Source organism: Melanotaenia boesemani, chromosome 8 (genome assembly GCF_017639745.1).
Source record: "Melanotaenia boesemani isolate fMelBoe1 chromosome 8, fMelBoe1.pri, whole genome shotgun sequence".
Taxonomy (NCBI): domain Eukaryota; kingdom Metazoa; phylum Chordata; class Actinopteri; order Atheriniformes; family Melanotaeniidae; genus Melanotaenia; species Melanotaenia boesemani.
Window position 1 is genome coordinate 20,649,175 of NC_055689.1, and position 24,086 is coordinate 20,673,260.

Consider the following 24,086-nt stretch of genomic DNA (forward strand, 5'->3'; position numbering starts at 1 on the left):
TTTATGTGTCTGTAGTGTTGTCTTTCGATGTCAAATTATCACAAACACCACAACGCCTAATCCAGTGCAGAAAATGACAGAGCCATTATTATGAATGATCTCAAATCATAAGATATGTGTTGCGATGGACGTTTAACAGCCATAATAAGCAGCTATTCACACAAACGGCTAAAAAAAGAAAAAGTTGATTTTCACATAATTGTCTTAGCTTTGTATTGATCTACATCACAGCTCTGATAGATAATATCAAGCACCGCTCTTATTGCATGTATAGATTTGTGCATGCTTCAGTAAGACCGAGAAATGAACAACATATTTTGCTTGTAAAACATGCATTATGTAGTTGCCAGAGGCCCTTTGACTGGATCATTTACTTTGTATGATTAGAGAGCCGTTTAAAAGTGTTTACAGTTTCTTTTATTGATTAAATTGAGAGTAGTTGTGGCAGTCAACAACTTATTGATCCAAGGACAAAATGTTTCTTCCTGAAAAATCCTCATTATCAATAGTAATAAAACAGCAAACCAAGACTCTAGAATATGCATTTTCCATTGTTTTATTAATTTAATCATGTTTTTTTTATTTTTTTCATTGAAAATTGTGGAAATGTGTTGGGTCCTTTTCTACAAACAAAAACAAATAATGTTCACTTTTTATTCAGGCCAAGATTTTTATTTTTTATTTTAATATAACATTGGTAAATATTTGCTTTTGGTCTATAATTTGATTATTTTAGGTTTGAAATCATTATCATTATTATTATTTTTGTTCATCATATTTTAGGATATTTTTGTGCATATTTTAAAGTGCCCTACTGGGAAAAGTTGTTGGAAATGGCAGAGTTGAAAATAAAGAGTTCCTTAAATTTCTAAAGAAGTTCTCACATTAACTACAAAAAGTATTTCATGAATAAACAGTTGTGTGTTCTTTATGAGCAGAAATATGGCCATTAAAAGCTAACATAAAGTAATTGGCGTATTTCCTCTGCCTTTTCATCTTTTACATGTCAGTTGGTTGTTTGTTTTCTCCTCATGGGTTTTGTGTCTGGTTGGTAACAGGGTGGGATGTAGCATATTCTGCCTTCACTTGATTTAAGTTTATTTTCTGGTTTGTTTGCTTGAAAGGAGTTACCAACCAGAAATGTGGCTGGTTATTATTTTATTTTTTTAATAATTGATTTACATAACAGCACAGAAACATGGCTCATGAAAAGCTGCAAACAAGCAAATGTGCATGGATAAGATATGAAGCCCTCACTCTTCAGTCTCAGCATGCAACCAAGATGAATCAAGCTTTGGATTAGGATGATTGTCGGCAAACAGCCTGGTGCCCAGGTCACCAGGGGTCAGCTCTTCCTGATGTGTTAATCAGGATTAAGCCCAGCAAGATGGTCCTGACCAGCAAAAACACTACTCCTTTGACACTACTATCCCCCTCCCCCTTTTTTTTTAATCAGCTCACATAGTCACACACAGGGCCTGGCTGTAAAAGCACAAACATCGCCCTGGCTTAATCCCCTAATTAAGCGGGCCCCTCCTCACTATTTAACCCCAGAGAGCCTCCTGGCCCTTGCACTCAGCAGCGTTTGGTCACCTCCAGCAGAGGAACTGCATTGTTTACCAGTGGATTTACTCAGCAGATAAGGGAACCATCTGAGGCCCTAAAAGGCCCCAGAAGATAAAGTAGAAAAGAATAAGAGCTGAGTGGGCTTTGAAGAGGGGAGATCACACTCTCTAATCCCAGGATTGAGGGGTCTTCCAGAGTTCAGCATGTAATGTGAATGAATGTAGGGAGGAGGTCTGGCAAATTGGATTGTCTCTCTTTCTGAATAGTTTCTGTTCCAGAGGAACTTACATAAGTTTGTAGATTAAGTTGGTTACAGAAAAATAACTATTAAATAATAAATCAGTCATTTAAGTCTTAAATAACACAAAAAATTAAGGATTATTTGCTATTACTAATATGTTCTCATATTCTTAAACATAATTACTTTAGTTGTTATCAAAAATAAAAAGCAAAACAAAACAAATAACAAGAAACAAAAGAAAACAATGCAGGTGGACAGTCCACCACATTCAAAAACAATCAACCCTGTAATTTCTTTCCATGTTGGAAAAAGGAAAGGGAAGAAGTCGAAACTTATTTATTACCACCCCATTTCTACATCAACAAAAACCACCTTTCATATGCCCAGTCATCTCACTCAATAACCAAAAGAGCAAACACAACATCATGTACAAAATACAATATCAATCAATAGCTGGTGATCCTCAATGGCATTCTGTACATGAATATTTTTTAATAAACCATTTCTTCATAATTTTTCAAGGATATGCATTCTTTTAACTTCACATTTAAACTATTCCACATTTTAATTCCTTACATGAAAACAGAAAATCTTTGTTGTGTGAGCATACAAAGATTTGGAATTATTTTTATCCCTTAAATTATAGCCCCCCTTCTACACCCAATAATTTCTGTAATAAATTTAGTTTTTTTGTTTGTTTTTTTTTTTGTTTTTTTATTTTGCTTTAAATATTATTTAAACAGATTGAAATGCCACTAAGTCCATTCATTTTAATAATTTTGGCTGTAGGAATAAGGATTTGGTATGATCTCTATATCTAGCCTTATGTATAGTATTGCTCCTTTTTGTAGTATATTTAATGAATATAACCTAATTTTATAATTATTGCTTCACACTTCTGCACAATATGTAAGATATTAAAAAAATAAGAGAACAGTATAAAATGTTGAGTGCTCTGTTTAGTATTACAATGCCCTTTGAGACTTTTTTTGTATGTAACTGATGTTTCCAACTAATTTCATTGTCTACTATCACCTCAAGAATTCTTAATTTGTTTACTTTTTCTATATCTATGCCATCTAATTAAACTTTAGACTATGTCACCTCTCCACTTACTAAAGTACATTATTTTTGTCTTCTGTTTAATGATAGTTTGCATATGGGCTGATAATTGTCATTGTACATTAGCTTTATTTGATGTAATACAAAGAAAATTCTTCATGTAACCACCATAGCAAATCTCTAATAACAATAATAAGACTGTTTTATGGTATTTAACATCTGTAATGGCTCATTTTATCTACCATGCTGACTTTGAAGAGCATATGCTTATTGCGATGCTTCATCTCTTACAGGGAATTCTTCTAAAGCGAAGTGGCAAATCCCTCAACAAGGAGTGGAAAAAGAAATATGTCACACTGTGCGATAATGGCGTCCTCACTTACCATCCCAGTTTACATGTGAGTTTCAACTCCTCCCCTCCTTTCCTTCCCTTTTCTTTTGCTAGTCTGCATTATGGTTTTGTTATATTTTTGTTTGTACTTGGGTAGGGGGTTCTGCTGGAGGTCTTAATGTGGGACTTTTTCAGCTGCTGAGCACAATTCTTGTAATGCAATTACTTTTAGCAGCATTTCTGTAGGGTATGGATTTCAGCTGTATATGCACAGTTTCTTGCTGCTGTATGTAATGGCTATATTGGCTAACCCTGAGATTTTAGGTTTACTTAAAAAAAAAAAAAAACTTAGTATCCTTGTGGTTATCTCTCCCCACCCTCCATGGTGCTAGCTAATGGAGACATGGCTGTGCTGCTGCGTGCCTGCTGCACCCGGACTCCACGCTGGCTTGTATTTATAATGGTTCTCACTGCATGGCAGCAGAGCCTGACCACCCTCCCACATCCATCTTTGTCAGAATCCTGCTGGGCCGCTAATACCTCTTAAACACTCGGCTGGCTGGCAGCAGACAGCTCAGGAGCCCAGCTCTGCACTCAGAGATGCCCCTCCGATTCCCCCCATCACTCTGATTCCTTCAGTCTTATACTTGGGATGTTTTGATCATTTACCAACACAATATAAAATATACTGACAACTTCTTGTGTTTAATGAAACAGCTCAGACTTTGAAAACCAGTCCAGTAGTTGGACATGAACCTTGTGTGGGGCCTTGTTGCTCTGACAGTGTGTTAGTGGTTTAATTTACAGGCAGTTATTAGTAGAGCAGTCCCAGCTACAGTGATGTATGTAATTGACTGAACGGGCTATTTCTTGATCATTATAGCTATTACAGGTCATTGGGGCAATCTATGAATCTATGAATCTGTTGACTTACAGAAGGAGGTGAAATAAGGCAGACAGTTACATTAGCTGGGTAACAGCTCAAGCTCATTTTGAGCAGTGGAGCAGAGAAGGAGTAAGAAAGGAAAAGGAGGGAGGCAGCCAGAGAGTGGAAGAGGGGAACCTTTAATTTCGCAGTCAGTCAAGCCATCCACACAATCACCTTCTGTTAATTCTATCTGCTACATCAATTAAATTGTTTGTAGAAACTAATTGAATGTGGCTTAATCACACATCTTAATAGCTTTGCACGCTTCGATCTGGCTGTTAATTCCAGCAATAAAATGAAATGAGAGCGCTCACTGGGTAATTAGCGTAGAGGCTTGGGAAAGAAATGAGTGCTTTATGACACGGTAATAAAGCAGAGGAGCCGGTGGGGGGACGGCAAAGGCCGAGCTCGCCTCTTTCTGGTTCTTTTTTTGCTGAGCCCAATGATTTTCACCTTGACTTCCCACATTTGGGCGGTAGCCGCTTTAAACCAAATCAAATGGGCAAATTGAAAGAGAATGAGACAGTTTGCATTCATTAAGCCTAACATCTCGCTGTTTGGAGAGTCTGCGTGGGCACAGGTGATGTATAATGGCTTTACAATCATTTTTCCACTATCATGCACCCTTAGCGGAAGGTCTAAGATGGGTTGTGACTAATGTGGATGGAAATTGAATAGTCTTTTAATTTATTTTCCTTCCATAATTCCTGGATTCTTGTTGGCCCTTCGTGTGTAATCAAGTGGTTGAATTGAGGGAAATATTTGGACTCTCACTTGTTTATACTGCTTGCTCCTCTCATGTTCTTTTTATTTTTTTATCTGTCTGCAGGACTACATGCAAAATGTGCATGGAAAAGAGATCGACTTGTTGAGAACAACAGTCAAGGTACCTGGAAAGCGACCTCCCAGAGCTGTGGCCACCGTGGCCCCCACTGCTAGTCCCAAAACCAATGGGCTTACCAAGGACCGCAGCACCCTGCAGCTGGGCATAGGAAATGCAGGTTTGGATCTTTGGTGCATTAAAATTCTAAAAGCTAGATTTAATAGATGTTGTTTAGCAAGTTTCAAAATAAAAAAAAAAAAAAATTATAGTTTCTGAATAGAACTTAACCTGTTAAGGCCCGACCCTTAAAAAAACGGTAAGAAAAGTCCAATTTTTTAAATATGAAGTCTTTATTTGGCCCTGTAACAAAATGTAACAAAAAATTTACTTTCTTTTGGGGGGGATATCTACCAGTTATAAAATATTTTAATATGGTTTTCTTCTTCTGGGTATCTATTAGGCAACAGAGGACAAGTATCAGATTGTGTTCAACAGAATTTTGAGCAAAGTTTATACCATAAATTGAAGCAAAATGTCTCAGAAACTGTATGTAACATGTATGTCACCTTGGGTTCTTATGGGTTAAGTTAGATAGATTTATACACCGAGAGAAACAACAACTCCAAATGATTACTTGTTTTAAGATTGCTTGAGGATTCGGCAAATTCATTTGATTGCTTGAACTTTTCTACACTGTAAAAATGTGCAGCAAATCCATATTAATACATCTCTTACTAACTTTACAATACAGTCCTGCACAAACACTAACACTAGACACTTCCTCATCTGTATAAAAATGTCTTATTTTCAGATGTGGAAACTTTTTTTCCACATCTGAAAGCTCAACATACAGATAAGGTAACCTTGAAGATATCATGATATATCCTCAGCAGCATTGTGCTTCTTACTCATTACGGCTAGTTGTCACATAAGATGTGTACTTCACTAAAGTATCTGATTCAGATATAAGACTTTGTCACATGTGTAAACTGATCGGACTCTGCGGATGCAAAGTTCTTTTCATACATCAGTTTAAGTGAGCCATGCTGAAGCTTTCCATGCCAGATCTTCAGGTTATAGATTTTCTACTCTCTCAGTGAAGTGAAGATGTGGTAAACAGCAGTCTTCCTGCAGTGTCTCCTCAAATTTATGATCTTCTACTCAGCATCTTCTTTTCATTAAGAAATTAATCCACGTGTAGTTTGTGTAGTTGGCAAACACAGTTGGTGGTGTAGGTTCTGATTCTTAGGTTGCCCATAGTCAGAGACCCTGTGGACCCTCATGAACTAGTGCAGAAGACTAAATTTAGGTAGCAAAGTTTTTCTGAACTACTAGTTTGCTGTCTCAAAACCCAACATTTTAAACTTGCCCCCTCCTCTATGCCGCAGAGAAGCAGTATTTTTCTGAGAACTGAGAGCACAGACAGGTAAAACAGAAAAATAAAATTACATTTAAAGGTTGTTTCACAGCAGTTACTCTAAAAGCTCAAAATAAAACTCCCACACCCCTGCTCACCACCACACAAGGTTCATCATTTTCAGACGTTATGTAAATATCTGCATTCTGCTGTTGAAGGATTATTGCAGGATAGTGTGTGACAGTGATTTAAACTGATTATTTACAGTTGTCCTGCTCCTGGTGTTTATGCATACACTACCCAAAGGCTAGAGCCCAGAAAGAAACAAGGATAATATAAACAGAGAGCTCGTCTCTGCAGAGAAACACACCACCACATACTTTAACTGGGACATATGACATGATTTAAGGTATTAATTTGATGATAATTCATAGTCTTGTTGTATTCTTGGCAGCATGCAGGATTTACGGCTAGTGTATAGGACTCGATAATGTCTGATTCTAAAATTTCAGAATGCAACCAAAATTTTTTATAACCACACATATATGATAGCACCTGATCTATCTAAGTGTGTGTAGTTGTAGCCCAACATAGAGTGAGAGATTATACACTTCCACCAAAGCAAAAACTAAGGATATATTCCCACCGGCCCATCTGAATTGAATCCTAGTTTGTTTGTGATTGTGTGAATGTGTAACTAAACTCCGATGCACATCAAAGAGGCAAACTTTGATTGGTCTAAAAAATAGGTCTTGGTTTGGTTTTATGTAAACCGAATACAGGAAGCAGACTAATGTATGAGGCAGAAACATAAATTGCCCTGTATTAACCAACAGTTTTCTTATTCGCTGTTTGTCTTACCTTCTCCTTCTCCAGAGAAGAATATGTTATTCAAAAGGTTTGGTCCATTTGAATAACTGCAGTGTGAACGTTAACTCAGACCAGTTAAAACGTTGCAACCCCCAACTGAACTATTAGGTGTGAAGACAACCTAAGAAGACAGGATTGCATATCCTCCCTAAACTAACAGCATATTCCCTTTGGCAGTAATACCATGTGGTAGGTCAAATGGTTGAAAGTTAGATGAAACTAAAAAAGATGGCGAAAGATGGCAACTATGATATAGATCACAGAGGCAATGGATGTGCTGGATCCTTTTAAGTAACATTTAGTTTCACACCAGTACCAAAAAGTTCACAGAAAAGACGGTTACATTAATCTTTTTCCTGCAGAGTGAAGCTGGACAAACAACAGCACAAACAAGTCAAAATTTTGAATAAACAAGAGTGAAATACTTTTTAGGTTGTTCTAATATTTTAGGCCCTACTTGTGTAAAAGCCAACGATAAGGGGGAGAATTGGTCAGAAAGCTAATTCCATAGATCTTGCTATTGCTCAATATACAATGGACCAGTTAGCATAGAATGCGGTTAGCTTTAGGCTAATTACCGTCAGTTCAGCTTGTGGTTAATCACTGCCACAGAACTTCATCATATCAAAATATGCAGTAACATCAAGCTACAAGAATAATCCCCAGCAGGTTTAACATGAATTTAACCCACTTGCAAACATAGGTTGTTATTATGAGGAGACTCATACCTGATGATGAGGAGAATTGGTCAGAAACACACGGACACCAGCTTTCCAGGACACTTGTGTGTATTAACAGAGGGGAGGAAGCGATGAGCCTCGTTGCACAGCTCAACAGTCGCATACTTCCTCTGCTGGAGCACTCTGGTTACTGTTTTGATTTCCACTAGTATAAATTCAGACTCATAAAAACTTAGAAGAATCTTACAAATCAAACCTCTAATGCAGGGATCCCCATCTCCGGTCCTCAAGGGCCACTGTCCTGCAGACCTCTGATGTTTCCCTGCTTCAGCACACCTGACTCAAATTAATAACTCAATATCAGATTCGTTCAGAGGTTATCAGAGATCCATTTAATTTAAATCAAGTGTGTTTGCAGCAGCGAAACATCTAATGCCTGCAGCATAGTGTGCCTTCAAAGACAAGGGTTGGAGACCACTGCTCTAATGAACAATTGTACTTAAAATGTGACCTGACCAGGTAACTCTAGCTCCCATTTAAATTTTAAACAATTCAGCCCTTCACATTTACACCATGATCCTGGTATGCTGGTAGTATATATTTTTTGGTGTTCTGGGCTCATGTTTACACAGTAACAGAGTTTTGGGTGGTGAAAACCAGAGTGAAAGAGCCTCCAGAGTGAAATTTTTTTTGAAACACCAGGCGAGTCCCGTCAGTGTAAACTGGAAGTGGAATCTTTTGAAGACAGTGACATCTTTCTCATCATCTTGCACTTGCGCACTCAGACCCTGCTTAACCCGCAAAATACACAAGAACAATGGCGGACCTCTGTATCATGTTTGTGTTGCTAGATCTAGTATATTTAACACATTCAGTCTGTTAAAGAATTACCAGTTTCTTTTTTAACATTTATGCCTTCAAAAAAGACGCACAGGTTGCATGCGCCAGATACCTAGCGGCTGGCACACAACCTTTCCATTTGTTGTTTTCTGTACTTATGAGGATGAGGCACACACCTAGGTGTGTCGTTGCAAAGTTTCAAAGGGAAAAGTTTTGCAGTTTACGTGGAAAGGTTGTAGAGTAAGGGTCTTAGAGACATCCTCCATCTCAAAACAGGCAGCAGCCCCAAAAGATGAGCAGATGCAGAGTTGTGTGGGAACTGTTGACTCCCCATCAAAAAGAGAAAGGAGAAGTTAAGGTGGCAGAAAACACCCTGTGTAGAGCTAGGACCTGTGCTCTTTGTTGTAACTGTTTATTTTAATAGGATTTAACAGAAAATGATAGCATTTTTCTTTTATCAGTAAATCCACATGAATGTTATGATATTCAGTTATGCTGTTTTTTGAAAGAACGTGTTACATAAAGGATTATCTTTTATGTATGTCAATCACCGTGTCGAAGAAATAACAAATCACAGGTAGAATATATAATGATTATCCAATTAGTCTTTTATTACTGTGCTAATTTTTGGCGTCCACTGTTTGCGATAAATCATAAAAATGACCCCCAACAGAATTATAATCTACATTTTCTTTGTCATCCATACAAATTAACTGTCTGGTACAAAAGAAGGGAGCTAATTTTAATGACAACTTAATGATCATCTATGATAAATCTATTAATTCTTTAGATTACTAAAGAGGGAATTAAATTTGTTTTTAAGCATCATGCTCATATTTAAGGAGTGATAACATGAAACAAGGGTCTTTAATGTCACTGTGACCTAGTTATTTTTCATCCAATGTAGTGGCAGGGACAGCAATAAAACCCAGTATGGTCTCAGAGCATCATGCCAGGGTTTACCCATCTTCAGGATTAAAAATAGACTTGTAAGCTATATCACCAGAGGCTGCCGAGACTCTGGCAGGCATATAGAGGGGAAACCAGTGATTGAATTTAGGACTTAGGATTAAGAGTAATTAATACTAATTAGCAAAGTGATCCCTGGAGGGAAGCCGGGTCCCTCATCAGCTGTGAAATGGGAACAGTGTTTGCATCACTCAGCTTAAAGCTAAACAGCTGAGATGGGTTCATTGCCAAAGGACAGGTCTGAGGGGACCATTAGGACCGTCCAGGCAGGTTACTGTTAAATGTGGCCAAGGTCCTGCTTCTGCTGAATGGGTTAATTAGTCAAAATCAGAAAGATGTAGGAGTGTACATAGCACAGGACATTAGATGGAGGTTGTTACATCCCACAAACTGTTAACCTTGAGTGTTGGGTTGAGGGCAGGAATCGGGGTGGACAAAGGACCAGGAAAAAACTGTCCAGAAAAGGTTGTTATGAGTGACAATGACAGAAACTCTCCCCCTTTTTTTTTTTTTTTTTTTTTAACCAGAGATGTTTGTTTCTTTGAAAAGTGTTCTTACTGACAAATTCCCAAGATTTTTGGTCACAATCCATTTCTGCATCAGGGAACAATATGAGGGAGATTTGCCTTAATCTCCACTTAGGAAAAGAAAGGTTACAAATCACATCAGGTTCTTCTCCGGGTGGAGGACCCTCTTCTGATTATGCGATCGGGATTTTGATTTCATTAGACATGCAATTGATGAAGGGAACAAAGGGGTAATTTTTCATTCACAGTGTCTAAATCACAAGCCTTGTCTTTGCCTTTCGTTATTCATTCATTCCTTAGATCTAAAGACCTTTATAATCACTGGGAGAAGAGGGATAGCGACGGAGAGCTGTAGGGGCGGAGTGGATGGGGGAGATGGGAAGATAAAGAGGACAGGATGAGAAGACATTGAGTAAATGTGAGAATGCATGCGCCCATGAGTTTGCCGAGCGGCCAGGTTTAATTCCTTTGCTGGGTGCTAAGCGGAACCATTTTAAATATGATCCTCCCCGTTAACATGCGTCCTGCCGTGTCACTGGCGACAGATATACTGTATCAAAGTATTAATAGGCCCAGTCACTTCTAATCAATCCCATGAGAGAAAGAGAAATGCTCACACTTCATAAGGAGGTGGTGGAGAATTGAGGAAAGTGTTTTAGCTTCTCCTGACTCTGCACCAGTTTTTATTCCCCACATCATATAGCACTAAAAAGCAAACAGCCATGTAGTAGCTGATCAGCAGGCTCTGTCTATCATCACATTTGTGTTTATATCATCGGCACATTGTGCCCTGTTGTAGACACTATTGATCAGATGTTTCCAACTTCGTTAATCTGATTCCTGGATCAGCTAGCTTACCTGTTTATAAAAGATAAACATGTCAGATGCAACACTAAGGGCACACAGTCCAGGTGGTTTGGCAAATTAGTTTGTATCCATATATGTTTTATCAGGACAAATAATTCTGTATCATTAGTTGTCATATAAACTATTTCTGAACTAGGGTGCACTGGCAAACATAAGGGATAAATTTCAAGGTTAATGTGCTGCATATAGTTTGTAAAGTTTCAGTATTAATGCTCAAACATGAATACAAGTGTTATAAGTGACCAGTGATTGGGCTTGCTGCAGAAGCACTATAAGAGGTTCAGGGGGACATCAGGGCATTGCTGGTGATGATGGTGGTGTATTACACAGCTGCGGATGATGTGTTGCCCAGCCCACATTAGCATGAATGCTTCATTATCTCACTACTTGTACATAATGGCAACAACTCCACGGAGGGGTCAGGCCTCGTCACGGCTCATCAGCCCACTGACGGCCCGGCCTAAAGAGAAATGAGAAGCAAGGCATAGCTGCTCCCCGCTAATCCATCGCCTCCACTTAACACCCCAGCCCCAGATAGCCTGCAGTAGACATGATATGGCTTTTGTTACCTCTTTATACACATGATGATACAGTCCACAGTGGGGATTTTGTACTTTGAAGAGTTCATTAGTGTTAAAATGAACTGAACAAGAGTTAAATACTTCGCAACTTTGACAAAAAAAAGGTGGTAGTGTTTATTTCAGTGGTATAGCAGTAAAATTATTCTGAGATTTTTGTCAGGAAGAACTAGGGGACAAAAAAGAAAAACAAAAAGCTGTGTTGTTAGAATACTCCTCAGATAGAATAAGTAGTTTTTTACACCAAAATAAGAGAAAATAAAAATGTTAAAGTGTTATTATGCAGCAGAATTACTGCAGTTAACCTTTTTATCTACTAATTGATTTGATCGTTATTACTCCGGAGCAGGTCAAGAATGAATTTTGTCGTTTAGAGGCCACTAAACTCTGTCCTGTGTTTTTATAAATAAAGTACTCACATGAATTTATTGATATGGAAACTAATTTAAACTGTGCATAGAAAAAACAAAAACAAATAAAAAAAAACAAACAAAAAAAAAAAAAAACACCATTAGTGAAATACAACATAGCACTTTATGTAGTGGAAGGTGCCAAAATAAGTTTCTCTCATTTGATTCACTTATTTCAAAATCAATTTTTAAATAACTTGAGTTAAAATGACAAAATCAACATCTGTAAAATAGAAACATTCGTATAATGTGGACATAGTTGAATAAATTACATTATGACAGCAACTAAGAAATTAGGTAGTTAGGTGGTTTTAAATTAAATATGATTACATCTCACCACTGTTTATATTTCAGGCCATTTCACACCCAGTGGGTTGAACTGTGTGAGATTTTATTAAATATAGTTCATTCATAAATTTTAAGGCAATTATCATTTTTTTATGTATTTATTATGCTGTTCTGAGACATATTACTTAAATGCACAGTGTGCACTTTGACCAGTTTAGTGCCAAGTCAGATCCACTAGAGCTCAGTTTGCTGTTATCAAGGTGGCCCCTGTCAGTCCATCGTTGTGCCTCTGTTATATGTGTGAAGTGCACTGAAGTCAGGCCTGGCTGGAGCTGTAAGTGCAGTTTTCTTTTAATACCACAAGCTGATTATTTCACCACTGTAATTACATTAGCCCTCCCTTTATGCAGGAGTGGTCTCTGGAGACTAATGGTTAGTGCCATGTATAATTCATTAATCATTAGCATCCAATTTGACAATTAGACATGATTGTTGAATTTTAAGTATCAGCTAAAGTTGCCTTGTTGTTATCTGCTGTTTCTGTTTTTCCGTTGGATTTTATTTCTTATGGTGTTGAAGAGTCAAACTTCACACTGAAATACTTGTATGTAGAAGAAAGTGGATTAAAACTGTGCATTAAAACAGTGAAGTATCATAGTTGGCCTTAAATTGAAATAAAGTGACAGTGTTTTATTTTATAAAGCACTTTTATAAATACGTTTTCAATGCAACATGAAAATCAATCATATTTAATCATATTTCTTTTTAAACTGAAACTTATTTCGTGTATTATTCATCCACCATTTTTTCAAAAGCAAAGTTTCAAATTCTCATCTCAGTTCTTCCACTCCAAGACTTCCTCCTCCTCTTCTTCCTCCTCCTCCTCTCCACTGATTTCAGCATGCTAATTTAGTCGGTGCTCCTCAGCATGATTCCCTCGCTCTTTCTCCCATTCTTGCTGCTATTCTGCTCCCTCCCCTCTGGGACCTGAAGATTAATATTCCTGGGCCCAACAAGATAATTACTGATACTAATTAGACATGATTATGTGAATTTGATACACTTATTACTCTAGATAATGAGCAGGACATATTATCCTAACAAGCACCCGTGCCGTTTAGTTTATTTTACACACGAGCCACTCTCTATATTTTCTTTTATTGTCACCTCAATCAAAAAGTGAAATTGTAATTATTAAATAAAATGACTTGATGTATTATACCTGTAAGATGAGAAAGCATTGTGGAGAAAATCAGACAAATGTGTTGTTATCCAACATAAAGCCTCTGAATTTTGATCCTTTCAGTGCTTTTTAAGCTTTTTCTGTTTGCTCAATTAAATTGATCTGGTGTTTTTTTTTTTTTGTTTTTGTTTTTTTTTTAGATTTATGTTACGTGTATGAACTTTTTCTTAGCTAGAATATGAAAAAATGTATTTTGTTATATGTCATCAGCCTCAGGAGTTAATCTGAATCCACACACATGACATGAAGCATGTCAATGAGTTTGTCAGAGTAGTTAAGATGTGCGGTACCAACTGCTTGCAAACAGGAGGGAAGGACCCCACATGGCGCAGCCTGGCCCATGAATTAGTAAAGAGAGCTAGGCGTCCGTGGCTCGCCTGATTGGAAGTTAGGGAGAGAACGCCTGCTGACGCCAGTGGAGATCGATGTGGCAGTCAGAGGGATGAGGCGAGATAATTAGCGTTCAGAGTGTATCTTGTTAATTAAGGGCTAATTAGAGGCAGAGGCGGAGGGAGAAGGGGGTTTTGTGTGTATGTGTGTGTGTAGGGGGGTTGGTTGACTGACAGAGATATGTGCATAAAGATATGTGCATAAATAAGGTGGCAGCAGCATCACAGCGCTGCTGAAACTACAAAAAACTGCCATAAGACTTGATGAAAACAATCTTGCCAGACTTTGTGAAGAATTCAAGCAACTTTATAGAAATGAGTGTATTTTTCTTGTGTTTCTTACGTCTGATCCAGGTGCTCCTCACTCAAACAGCAGCACATCCCTGCAGACAGGTGGGTCGGTGTTCGGTGGCAGTAAGGATGGCATGCACCAGCGATCCTTCTCTGTGTCCAGTGCTGACCAGTGGAATGACGCCATCAACACAAGTACAAGCAGCGGAGCCCGTAAGCATTTTGCACCCTCACAGACATTTACAAATTATTGCCACAAAGGCTGGAGTGACAAACAGAAGGCATCTAAAATGGTGCTGTGATGGAGCTGCCATTTTCAGACTTTTTTTTTTTTTTTAGGCAGGTGAAACCAGCCTCATTTTCATGATTAGGTGATCAGAGCTGTGATCGTGGTGACCTTTTCGGCTGCTGCTCTTTAATAGAAACAGTATGTTCAGAGGAGAGGAAAAGTGAAGGTTAACTTTCCGCCATTGATGCATCTCCACTTACTGCCTGCATGTCACTGTACTTGAGTGAAGTAATATAATATATTCACCATATCTGCCCCCCCCAACCCATCCTGTCTTTACTTTCCATCTTACTCTCTGCCTCTCCCCCTCCTCTGTTTTCCTCTCGTTTCTTCCGAAGAGGAAAATGAATGCTTTTCGGGGGTACCATTCATCACCAGTTATTTCCCTCTCTTTGTGGTTGGCAGTAAAAAAGCACTTAAATGCACATCAACAGAATAACAGTCATTTCCATGCATGTTTGCACTCTGGTAGTTCTCATTAGCACGGCGGCGGCTCCCCCCCTCCCCATGGGCTCCCAGGGGCCCCGGCAGTTTAAAGAGCGCACTTTACGAGCGCTGCTGGAGTCCAACTGCACGGCCCTCGTGGTTCCGCAGACAAGCCTGTCTCTCATTTGGAGCTGCCGAACGATCAATTCTGCCTGGACGCAGGCACTTCCATCTCCCCCTACCCCCGTCTCCCATCAGCAGCATGCCCAAAGCAGAATTACTTAGATTCGTGGGGTCCTCAAATAAATGAGCACGAGTGTCTGTTGTGTATGTGTTCTTGCAGAATTTTGTTGCTGTTTGTATGTGAGCTTTTTCCATGAAGTGTATTTGCATCTGTGTTATAATGGGGCAAGGGGAGAAAAAAGGCGTAACAGTTGGATGTTTGTGAGCATGGCCGCCAAACTGCAGAGGACGAATAAAAACTTCCTAAACACTGCAGCCATGGAAATAAGGGAGCTAGAATTTCCTTTTTTAATATTTGTTAAAACTGAGAAGCCCTCAATATTAGCATAGCTCATTAACCAGCTCCCAGTCTTCAACTAAATCAGATTCACAATTTGCTCCATTATTCTGCGTTCTTCAATTATTTTCATGCTACTTTTAAGGTAACCACAAATGAGCTTGAATGAGGCAAATGAACTGAAAACAATAGTAGAAATGATAGATTATGTTATAAGAAAAGAAGTCTCTGTAATCATTGCATAGTGAGTGCATACAATTAAAGACTTTGCAGCAACATCTTTGAAGCTTGACACCTTCTGAAAATCTTGATTTTTATGCCTCCTTCTAATTTCTGAATCTGAATAAGAGCAGCAGAATGCCTCTGTCGTGCAAAGTGTGACTGGACTTTAAGGAAACATAAACTTGATTGAAATGAAACCATCTTATCTTTCACCGTAATGCATCTTCAATAATCAATAGAGGGTGTTCCACAGTGAATGCTGCTCATATTATCCATTTGAATTGACTTGAACCAAGCCCAATCACTCCATTATCCTTGGTGAAGGTTGCAGGTTATAACATAAAATGTGATGCAAAAACAGCAGATTGATGACTCACAAGAGAATGAATGCATTTTAGCCAGGTAACCATTTCCATATTATTTAAAGAGTGCTCTCATTTGTAAACCTATTGAGCAAAGGCAGTAGCAGAGGTTGTAACATCTCTTGAATATTGAGCGTAGATTTTTGATTAAATCCCAGCCCAATTTTTTTTTTTTTTATCACTTGCATTCATAAAGACACCCATTCTAATCTTACTGGGTGCTTGTTTAGACCCTGCTCTCCTTTGCGCACCTCAATCTTTGAACCTGGATTAAAAGCAATGGGCTAAAACAGTCATCTATTTGATAGGATTGCTGATAACAGTAACGTCGCTTATGGTCAAAGTCTGAAAAATCTGTCTCATTTTAGAAAAATAAGAAAAATCTTTCTAAAGAATCCTTAAAAATTTTACTGAAACTTAGATTTTTAGTTAAGTTCTAGAATAAAAAGCAAGATGGAAATATTTAATATTTGAGATTGTTCTTAACTCTTAAATATGAAGATTTGTTAATTGCCAGGTATGATGGATAATTTTACATCATTTGGTTTTTTTTCAAACAAAGCAATTATATTATTTCTTCATGAAACCAGACATAAGTATCTATTAATAATGACTTGCTAATTATCAGTTTAATATTTTTATTTGAAAACAATATGAATCTTATACGGCTTATTTTCTTTAACTGTGCTGCAGTGTGTTGATTATGTTTCATGTTTCATGATGTTGGTTTATATTCTGGTTTTTGGTTTTGTCATGTTTAGTTCAGTTTGTAGTTTTCCCTCATGTGCTCTGTGTTTTCTGTTCCTGGCTCGTTAGATCACCTGGTCTGATTTCTCATTCACTTCACCTGTTCCTCATTACTCCTCTGTGTACATGTGCCCCTTGGTTTTCAGTTGTCTTTGTCAGGTCCTTATGTTTATCCATGTCGTGTCTCAGTTCCTGTTTTGAGTTCCGGATTAAATCTCAGTCAACAGCATCATGCTGCCTCCTGCCTTTACTGTCTGCATTTGGGTCCTCACTTCCACCTCATTGTGACACTTACAAGTTAGCACATCAGCGTAGAGGTGCTAAATGCACAGATAGCCTTTTACCATGGCACTGTGCTTTATACGTCGGCCTCCCGATGCGAGGGTGATAGCATGCAGGGCGTTTGATTTCTACTCCAGGACATAATGAAGTTTGACATTTAGTTTGGAGAGAGCAGCAGAGCGCGATCAGGCCTTGATTAGTACGCTCTAATTGAGGATAATAAGGGGGAGGCGGTGATTGTTTCTAATTTTTGCCATTAATTGCAGCCGTTGGCTTTGATTGAGGACAGGCAGGGCTGCCATGTCAAGGGGCCTGGCAGAATCATGGTGCTCCTTACCTTGAGCCTCTTGAATGAGAATGAAACGACTCCCACCTCTTCACCCTCCCCCTTTTCTGCTTGCTCTCTCGTTTTCTCTCTCTTTTCTTTTTTTTAATTTTCATTTATTCTCTGTGTGGCTCTGGTAAAGGCAGGAAGCTGTTAACTGCACCCTCTTTGTCTCACCCACAACCTTCATCCTGAAGCATGTTTAAACTGTCAACTCCGTGGAGGGAGCGTAATACACTGTAATCACAGGTTAGGCTGATACCTATTCTGCTGCCCAGGTGATCTTGGCTGAGTGGTAAAGAGTCTTCTGATCCCCAGTGTGCCTCATTACCCAGCTTGGTCCTGATGGCCCTCATACACACTAACAGCTAGCTAATAATGGCATAGTGATTTCTAGGCTTTCTGAGTCAGTTTAGTTTTTAACTTCATAATTTTATTCTTAACAAATTTAACCTGGCGTTCAGGCACAGTTCAGAGCTGAGAACTGCTTACAGAAAATAAAGGTCTTTGATGGTTTTTTATTGCTGCTTGGTGATGTTTTGTAGTTTATTCTCTGCTTTGCTGCCTTTATGTTACAATCTTGCTGAAGTCTGACGCAAAGGAGCATCACCTCATACACGTTTCAGGTGCAAAATGAACAGAGACTGGGTCATTTTCCACAACATTAGGAGCAGAAATTGATAATTAGAGGTGTTTATGACATGGTTGGGCCCCCCAAGGGGCAGCCCTCCCCTTTAACCCCAAGCGACATTAAACAAATGCTGGCTGTCACTTTGGAGGCAGGTTCGAGCTCACGTCTTCCACCCGCCATACGGAGCTGTACTGGCGGGACAGACGCTGGTATGGAAAGGGAGGAGGAGGCAGAAGGGTGTAAGGGAGGGGGTGCACACGGAGGACCCTTGTGCCCCCAGCTGTCTGAGCCAGCTAATGACTCATCTCAGGGGGGCTGTTGTAAGGGAGCAGGGAAATTGAAACAGACGCCTCAACGAAGAGCTGCTACATGTGTGGCTGCTCTCTGCCATTCAAAGCACCAGAGAGCTTAATATACATGCTCCGACTCAGGCGGCGGTGTTATATATTTTATGTGATGACATATAATCAATATTATTTGACAAGAAACACATAACTATTCTATTTATTTTAATTTTGTGTGGATCAAATAAATTGAGATGTATTTTTTTTAATTATACAGCAATGTTGTTTATATACATTATCACGGTTAATTTCTAAGTCAAGGATAGACACAATAATGTGTATCTCAGGTGCTGTTTCCTATACTTCACTCACACTCAGACTGTGTATCCCCCAGTCTGAGCTTCACTCTCCCCCCATGTAAGCATCTTCAGTCTCCTGCTGAGCCCATCCTACTCCTCCAAGATAGCCCCATCTCCCTAAAGGTAATGACCAAATTAGGCCTAATGTTGTACACTGGCTAATGGCACAGTGCCGCACATTATAGCATGTGCAAGAGGCAACAACAACAGCAATAATCCCTGAGCCCCTTGTTCTCCTGCATTTCACCCCTGGGGCTGGGACGGTGCACAGGGAAATGAATGGAGTTTGCCACACTACAATGAGCTTTTGATGGGAGACAATGGAGGAGACTGCCAGCACCACACAGGGTGGTAAGAAGAGAGCAATATGGGGCCCATCTACCGGCCCTCCCTCCCTGCTTCCCCCAGGCCCCTGGCCCCCGCTCTCCAGTTCTTAATGGCATCCGGAGGGGGAAAGAAGGGAAAGTGATGTCAAATGTCAGGAAATCAGAAAGATGGCAAGCTGACAGCCCCCTCCTATCGTCCCATCCCTCCTGTCCCTCTGCCCAACGGTAGCACAGGTTAATATCACATTTATAAAATCACTTACAAGAAACAAAGCTAGCTCTGAGCCCCCTGTCACTCTCAGACAGTCATATCGAGAGCTTTGCCACAGGCTACCTTAGGTAACCATTTGTTCACAGATAGCCCCATACTTTTCCATCACACCTTCAAAGCTGGAGTTACTTTTTGAGCTATTTTCAACTCTTACTACTGTAGACACAGTATTAGTATGTGACACGTCTACCTTTACCATCCACGAAGCTTTAATGTCTGTAATTATTTATACTCTGTATGATTTCCCAAAGATCCATTAATCTACACACAGATGCCCTTTCTTAAATTTTTATGGTCCATATAATTTAGTGGAAATTAAACATTTAGCTACAGTTTTCTTTAAAGAATTAAGTCAAAATGTTTCAAAATTCTCTCCATGCCTCACGCTGCTTATCTAACACTTTTCTGAATTTTGTTTCCATTGTCTTTTTTTTATTTACAAGACAATTTATACAACCAATGGCAGACACATTTGTAGTTCTTGTTATAATTGATAAAACCGTTTAACTCTAGATGATGTCCACAAAATTTAATTGTTGTGCTCCACAAGAGATACTAAAAGTAAACCTGCTACTGGAAATACCTTGGATTTGGTCCTGGCTAGAGCACACCGGATTGAGGACATGGTGCATTTTGTTAGGCAGTGTTTTGTTCACAAAATGTTGAAGGCATAAAAATCTACTTTCACATCTGCTAACATAGCTGTATTTATGCAAGTATAGGTAGCATGTTTATTATTTCATATCTACAGTAATGAGAGAAGAATGGAAATCAAGCAAGCAGAAATAAATCACAAATGTCATCAACATGCATGCTCAGTTGTAGAAAAATAACCTGCTTTATTCACACAAGGGCTCATTCGGATCATATCTGGACTCCAAATTATGAATCAGGCAGGGAAACCTCCACACAAAGTCCAATACGGCTGATTGTTTATTGTTTTGTCCAATACGGCTTCTGGATAATGTATTTATAATATAAGATCAATAGGACATGTATGAAAATAGCTTCAGCTGCCACAGTCCACCCAGACCCAGTGTTATGCTACCAAAACAAACTCTGGAGAGTATTTTATTTATTTATTTTTTTACTTAAACAGATAATTTCCTTTTCATCTACTTTTTAATTTTCTGCATACATTTCCTGCATTTATTACGCATCACCATAGCAACAAATACAGCATAAAAACATTTAAATCTCACTGATTTCTTAAAAAAAATGTGTTTTATTAATACAGTTGAGAAAATCTCATTGTCTTCATTATTGTATTTATTCTGTCCTCCAAAAGCTGTAAACCTGACATATATCTAACAGAATTTTTCTTTCCAGCAATTTTAACTAATAACTTTCTATTGTTAATTTTTATTATTAATGGGTCATCTTAAGTGAAATACAATGGGTATAAATTAAACTTAGCATTGCTGTAATAGGTGTAATGTAATTTGTTTAATGATTTAAGTAACTAGTTAAATGAATTAATATTATTTCTTTGTTTTCTCCTTTACACACTGTCACCTGGAAAGGTAGCTTCAAGCTGAGGTTTACCTCCACAGGCAGTAAATGAAACACTAGTATTTATTTAACATGAATACTAAAAATTGCATCCTTTCCTTTGTATTTTTTCAGCCAACGGGATGAGCGATCCTGCAAATTCCAGTGTGGGAAGTGCGACCAGTCCCAAACTCGAACCTCCTCCCTCACCACACGCCAACCGCAAGAAACACAGACGGAAAAAGAGCACAGGCATCACAAAGCCAGACGGCTTATCTGCAGGCAATGAAGGTACTAAATAACAGGACACTGCTACATTTTAGTTTTGAAACTGGAAAAACTTAAAAACTAAGCAACAGTTATTCACATTCTTAAAGAGGCAGGTTCCTTTCTTTGAGCAAGACTACAGGACAAGGAAAGCTTGAATACTTAAATTTGTCTGAACTGATTTAGTTTATATGTTTTGGAGTTCAGCCCAGATGTTTCAGCAGCTTTCTTTTTGTGTAAAATTAGTCACCAGTGCAAACACAAGAATTGAGCAACACTGTAAGCATTTTCATTTATGCTCTCAGAAATGACTGAAGTCATAATTATGTCAGAGGGTGACAACTACAACTAGTCTTTTTGTAGGTATTTACTGTTTGCTCCTCAGTTTAATATCTGCTATTCTTTCATTAACATTGAATTCACACTTTTACACAAAAATTCCTTCAGTCATTATGAAAAAAAAAGTGTAATCACCTGCGCTCTGACTGAATTTGTCTGTGATGTACACAAAGGTGTGAAGTTTTGTATCTTCATGTGGCCCCCTGGACATTTCACCCTTACAGCCCCCATTTATTTTACTGTTGTATGAATAGTGAATGTGGCCCTCCTCAGCAGGGGAGTGGCAGCCAGCTCTCCACCCAATTAATAATGATTCCTCAGCCCAATGATGAATGGAGCACCCTAATTGGATGGCATTGTGAAAACACTGAGACGCATTTCAGAGGCCATAAAACTGATGTCACCAGAGTAGGATGATCAATCAACAAGATTGATACGCTGGATAACAACAACAATGGCATTGACGCCTCCTAAATGGGGCTTAGCATTTATAATCATTATACTTTTTTATCACGGTCTCTGACAGCTCCTCTTTAAAGTCTGAATGGGTCTGTTGGCCACATTGTTGTACAGAGGGAACATCATCAGCATCACAGAGATAAGTGGTGTGCGATAAGTGGCGCTCCTTTCATTGTTGGAGTAGTATGTGGGGACCTACGCTGCAGTTGTGGTAGTCAAAGGAGATAGTATTCTGGATTAGGCATCATCAATTATATTTTGACAGTATATGATGAGCTGCAGAGCCATGTCTATGCAAAGAAGCAGACTGCAGGATCCTTACTTGAGTTTTATTTTATATTACTTAGCTCTTAATGTGCATCTCACAGGAGAATTTCACATGAGAAGTCTTTACTGGGTGACAGTTGGCTTTATCAAACATCTTCAAACATCATGCGTTAATATATCCCATATCTATTTAGTCCTGGACTTCCTGAGGAGGAAGTCTAAGAGCAATCTGAATATTTTTCACATCATCAAACATGCACATTGTTTTCTATCTATCTCATTGTTCTCTGCAAGGTTTTCTATTAGTATCAGCTTGTCTGTTCTGTTGAACGCTCTGCAATACAGACGTATCACTTAAATATTGGATTCAGCCAAGTCTGAGGTGTGAGCTGTGTCTTCTGTTAAAGGAATAGTAGAGAGAGGAGAGAGAAAAAGGAAAAGAGGTGGGATCCTTGTATAAATTGCTATCAGTTTATCTCATTTACATGGCAATCAGAAGCATGCAATGCTAGCTGAAATTGAATTTTAGTTGTTGTGAAGCATCATAAATCAAAACAGCATGAGAGTTTTAAGGTGAGAAATCATTTTGGTCACATGTGGTATGTACACGTGTGCCTGAGGAAACTGTTGCTGCAACATGATTTAATTTGACACTACAATATGTAGGGAGAAATGCGGAGTAATCAGAGTATATTACAACCTTAAGCTGATTAATATGATAATGTCAAAACAGCAAATTGGAACTTTCAAATCAGCCCTAACCTCTTGTTCCAAAGTCCATCTCAAACTTTGATAATGACATTTTTATTTCAAATCTATATAAACTCATATATAGAGTCAGTCTCTGTTATGTCTACTATGCTACACATCCACCAAGAATGTGCACAAGGGACACAGCCCCTAATATCCTATGCACTGTCAGAGCTGTGTGGTGTAATGAACTTCTCATGTGCTTAAAGAATGATGCAGGATGCATGGCGAGACAACTGACAGCCCCGTAATGTGTTTCCCAGCAGCCGCCCGGCGACGAGCTCTCTCCGTGTGTCGCTCGCCATAAACCCACTGGAAAATCGATGGCCGATAAAGACTTGTGTTCAGGGGGAGCCCCTTCTGATTAATGCAGACTGTCAGGGAGCATCATTAATGTATTTCTCTTTTAAAGAAAGTGTATCAAACACTCATTGTTATAGGAGTGTAGCTTGAGCAGAAAACGAAGGTGAAGAAATGGAACAAAACTGTGATGAGAGACTCCAGTTTTGTAGTGGAATTTATTCTCACTAAAGTCAGAAAGATTAGAGTAAATGATGGGCCTGGAATGCATTTTAATGTAGAGAAGCTATTAAGATCCTCAGACAGACTAAAATTACATCTCTTCACAGTTTTTTGGGAAATAAAGCAACGTCCAACACACTACATTGAATGATGGAAACAGGTCTTAGTACAGAAGCCCACTAGAAATAAAATGTTTTTCTTTTCAATTTTTTAATTATGCTTCTGAAACTCAGATTAATGTGTTTTTAATCTCTCCTGATTAATATACATTAATGTAAAACAGACAAAAGTTTTTGACATTTCTTCTCTAACTGGGTGATTAAATTTTATTTATGAGTATTTGCACAAATTGGGCTACTTCTTGTTGCAGTTACCACCAACAGAACACAGACCTACATTACAGATATATCAGCTTTTCACTGGGTAAAAGATTCATTAGGCTGAAGAGACAGGTGCATGTAGGTAGTCAGGAAGTCATATGTAGTGTCAGATCTAGAGGCTGAGTAGACACAGCTACGTATTCTTTTGATTTAGTACCTCTTTCGTTATCACTACCTGTGATGTCTGTTGCAAATGCAAGCTCATAAACATTGATGAGTCATGGTAATAAATATTTCAGAGTTTACCAAAGAGTCAGGTTTTTGCATATCAGTCATAATTGTCTTTATTTAACTCTTTTAAAACAGC

At 38.6% G+C, this 24,086-nt stretch overlaps 1 protein-coding gene across 3 annotated transcripts in view; it reads left to right on the forward strand.

The window, feature by feature from the left end:
- The window catches only part of agap3 (ArfGAP with GTPase domain, ankyrin repeat and PH domain 3), a 127,586-nt gene that overhangs the window by 79,022 nt on the left and 24,478 nt on the right, over nucleotides 1-24,086 (forward strand). For all 3 annotated transcript variants that reach the window (XM_041992010.1, XM_041992011.1, XM_041992009.1), the window contains exons 10-13: nucleotides 3,163-3,267; nucleotides 4,958-5,129; nucleotides 14,324-14,473; nucleotides 20,931-21,086. In XM_041992010.1, coding sequence (XP_041847944.1) covers nucleotides 3,163-3,267; nucleotides 4,958-5,129; nucleotides 14,324-14,473; nucleotides 20,931-21,086 — 583 coding nt within the window. The remainder of the gene's footprint in view (nucleotides 1-3,162; nucleotides 3,268-4,957; nucleotides 5,130-14,323; nucleotides 14,474-20,930; nucleotides 21,087-24,086) is intronic.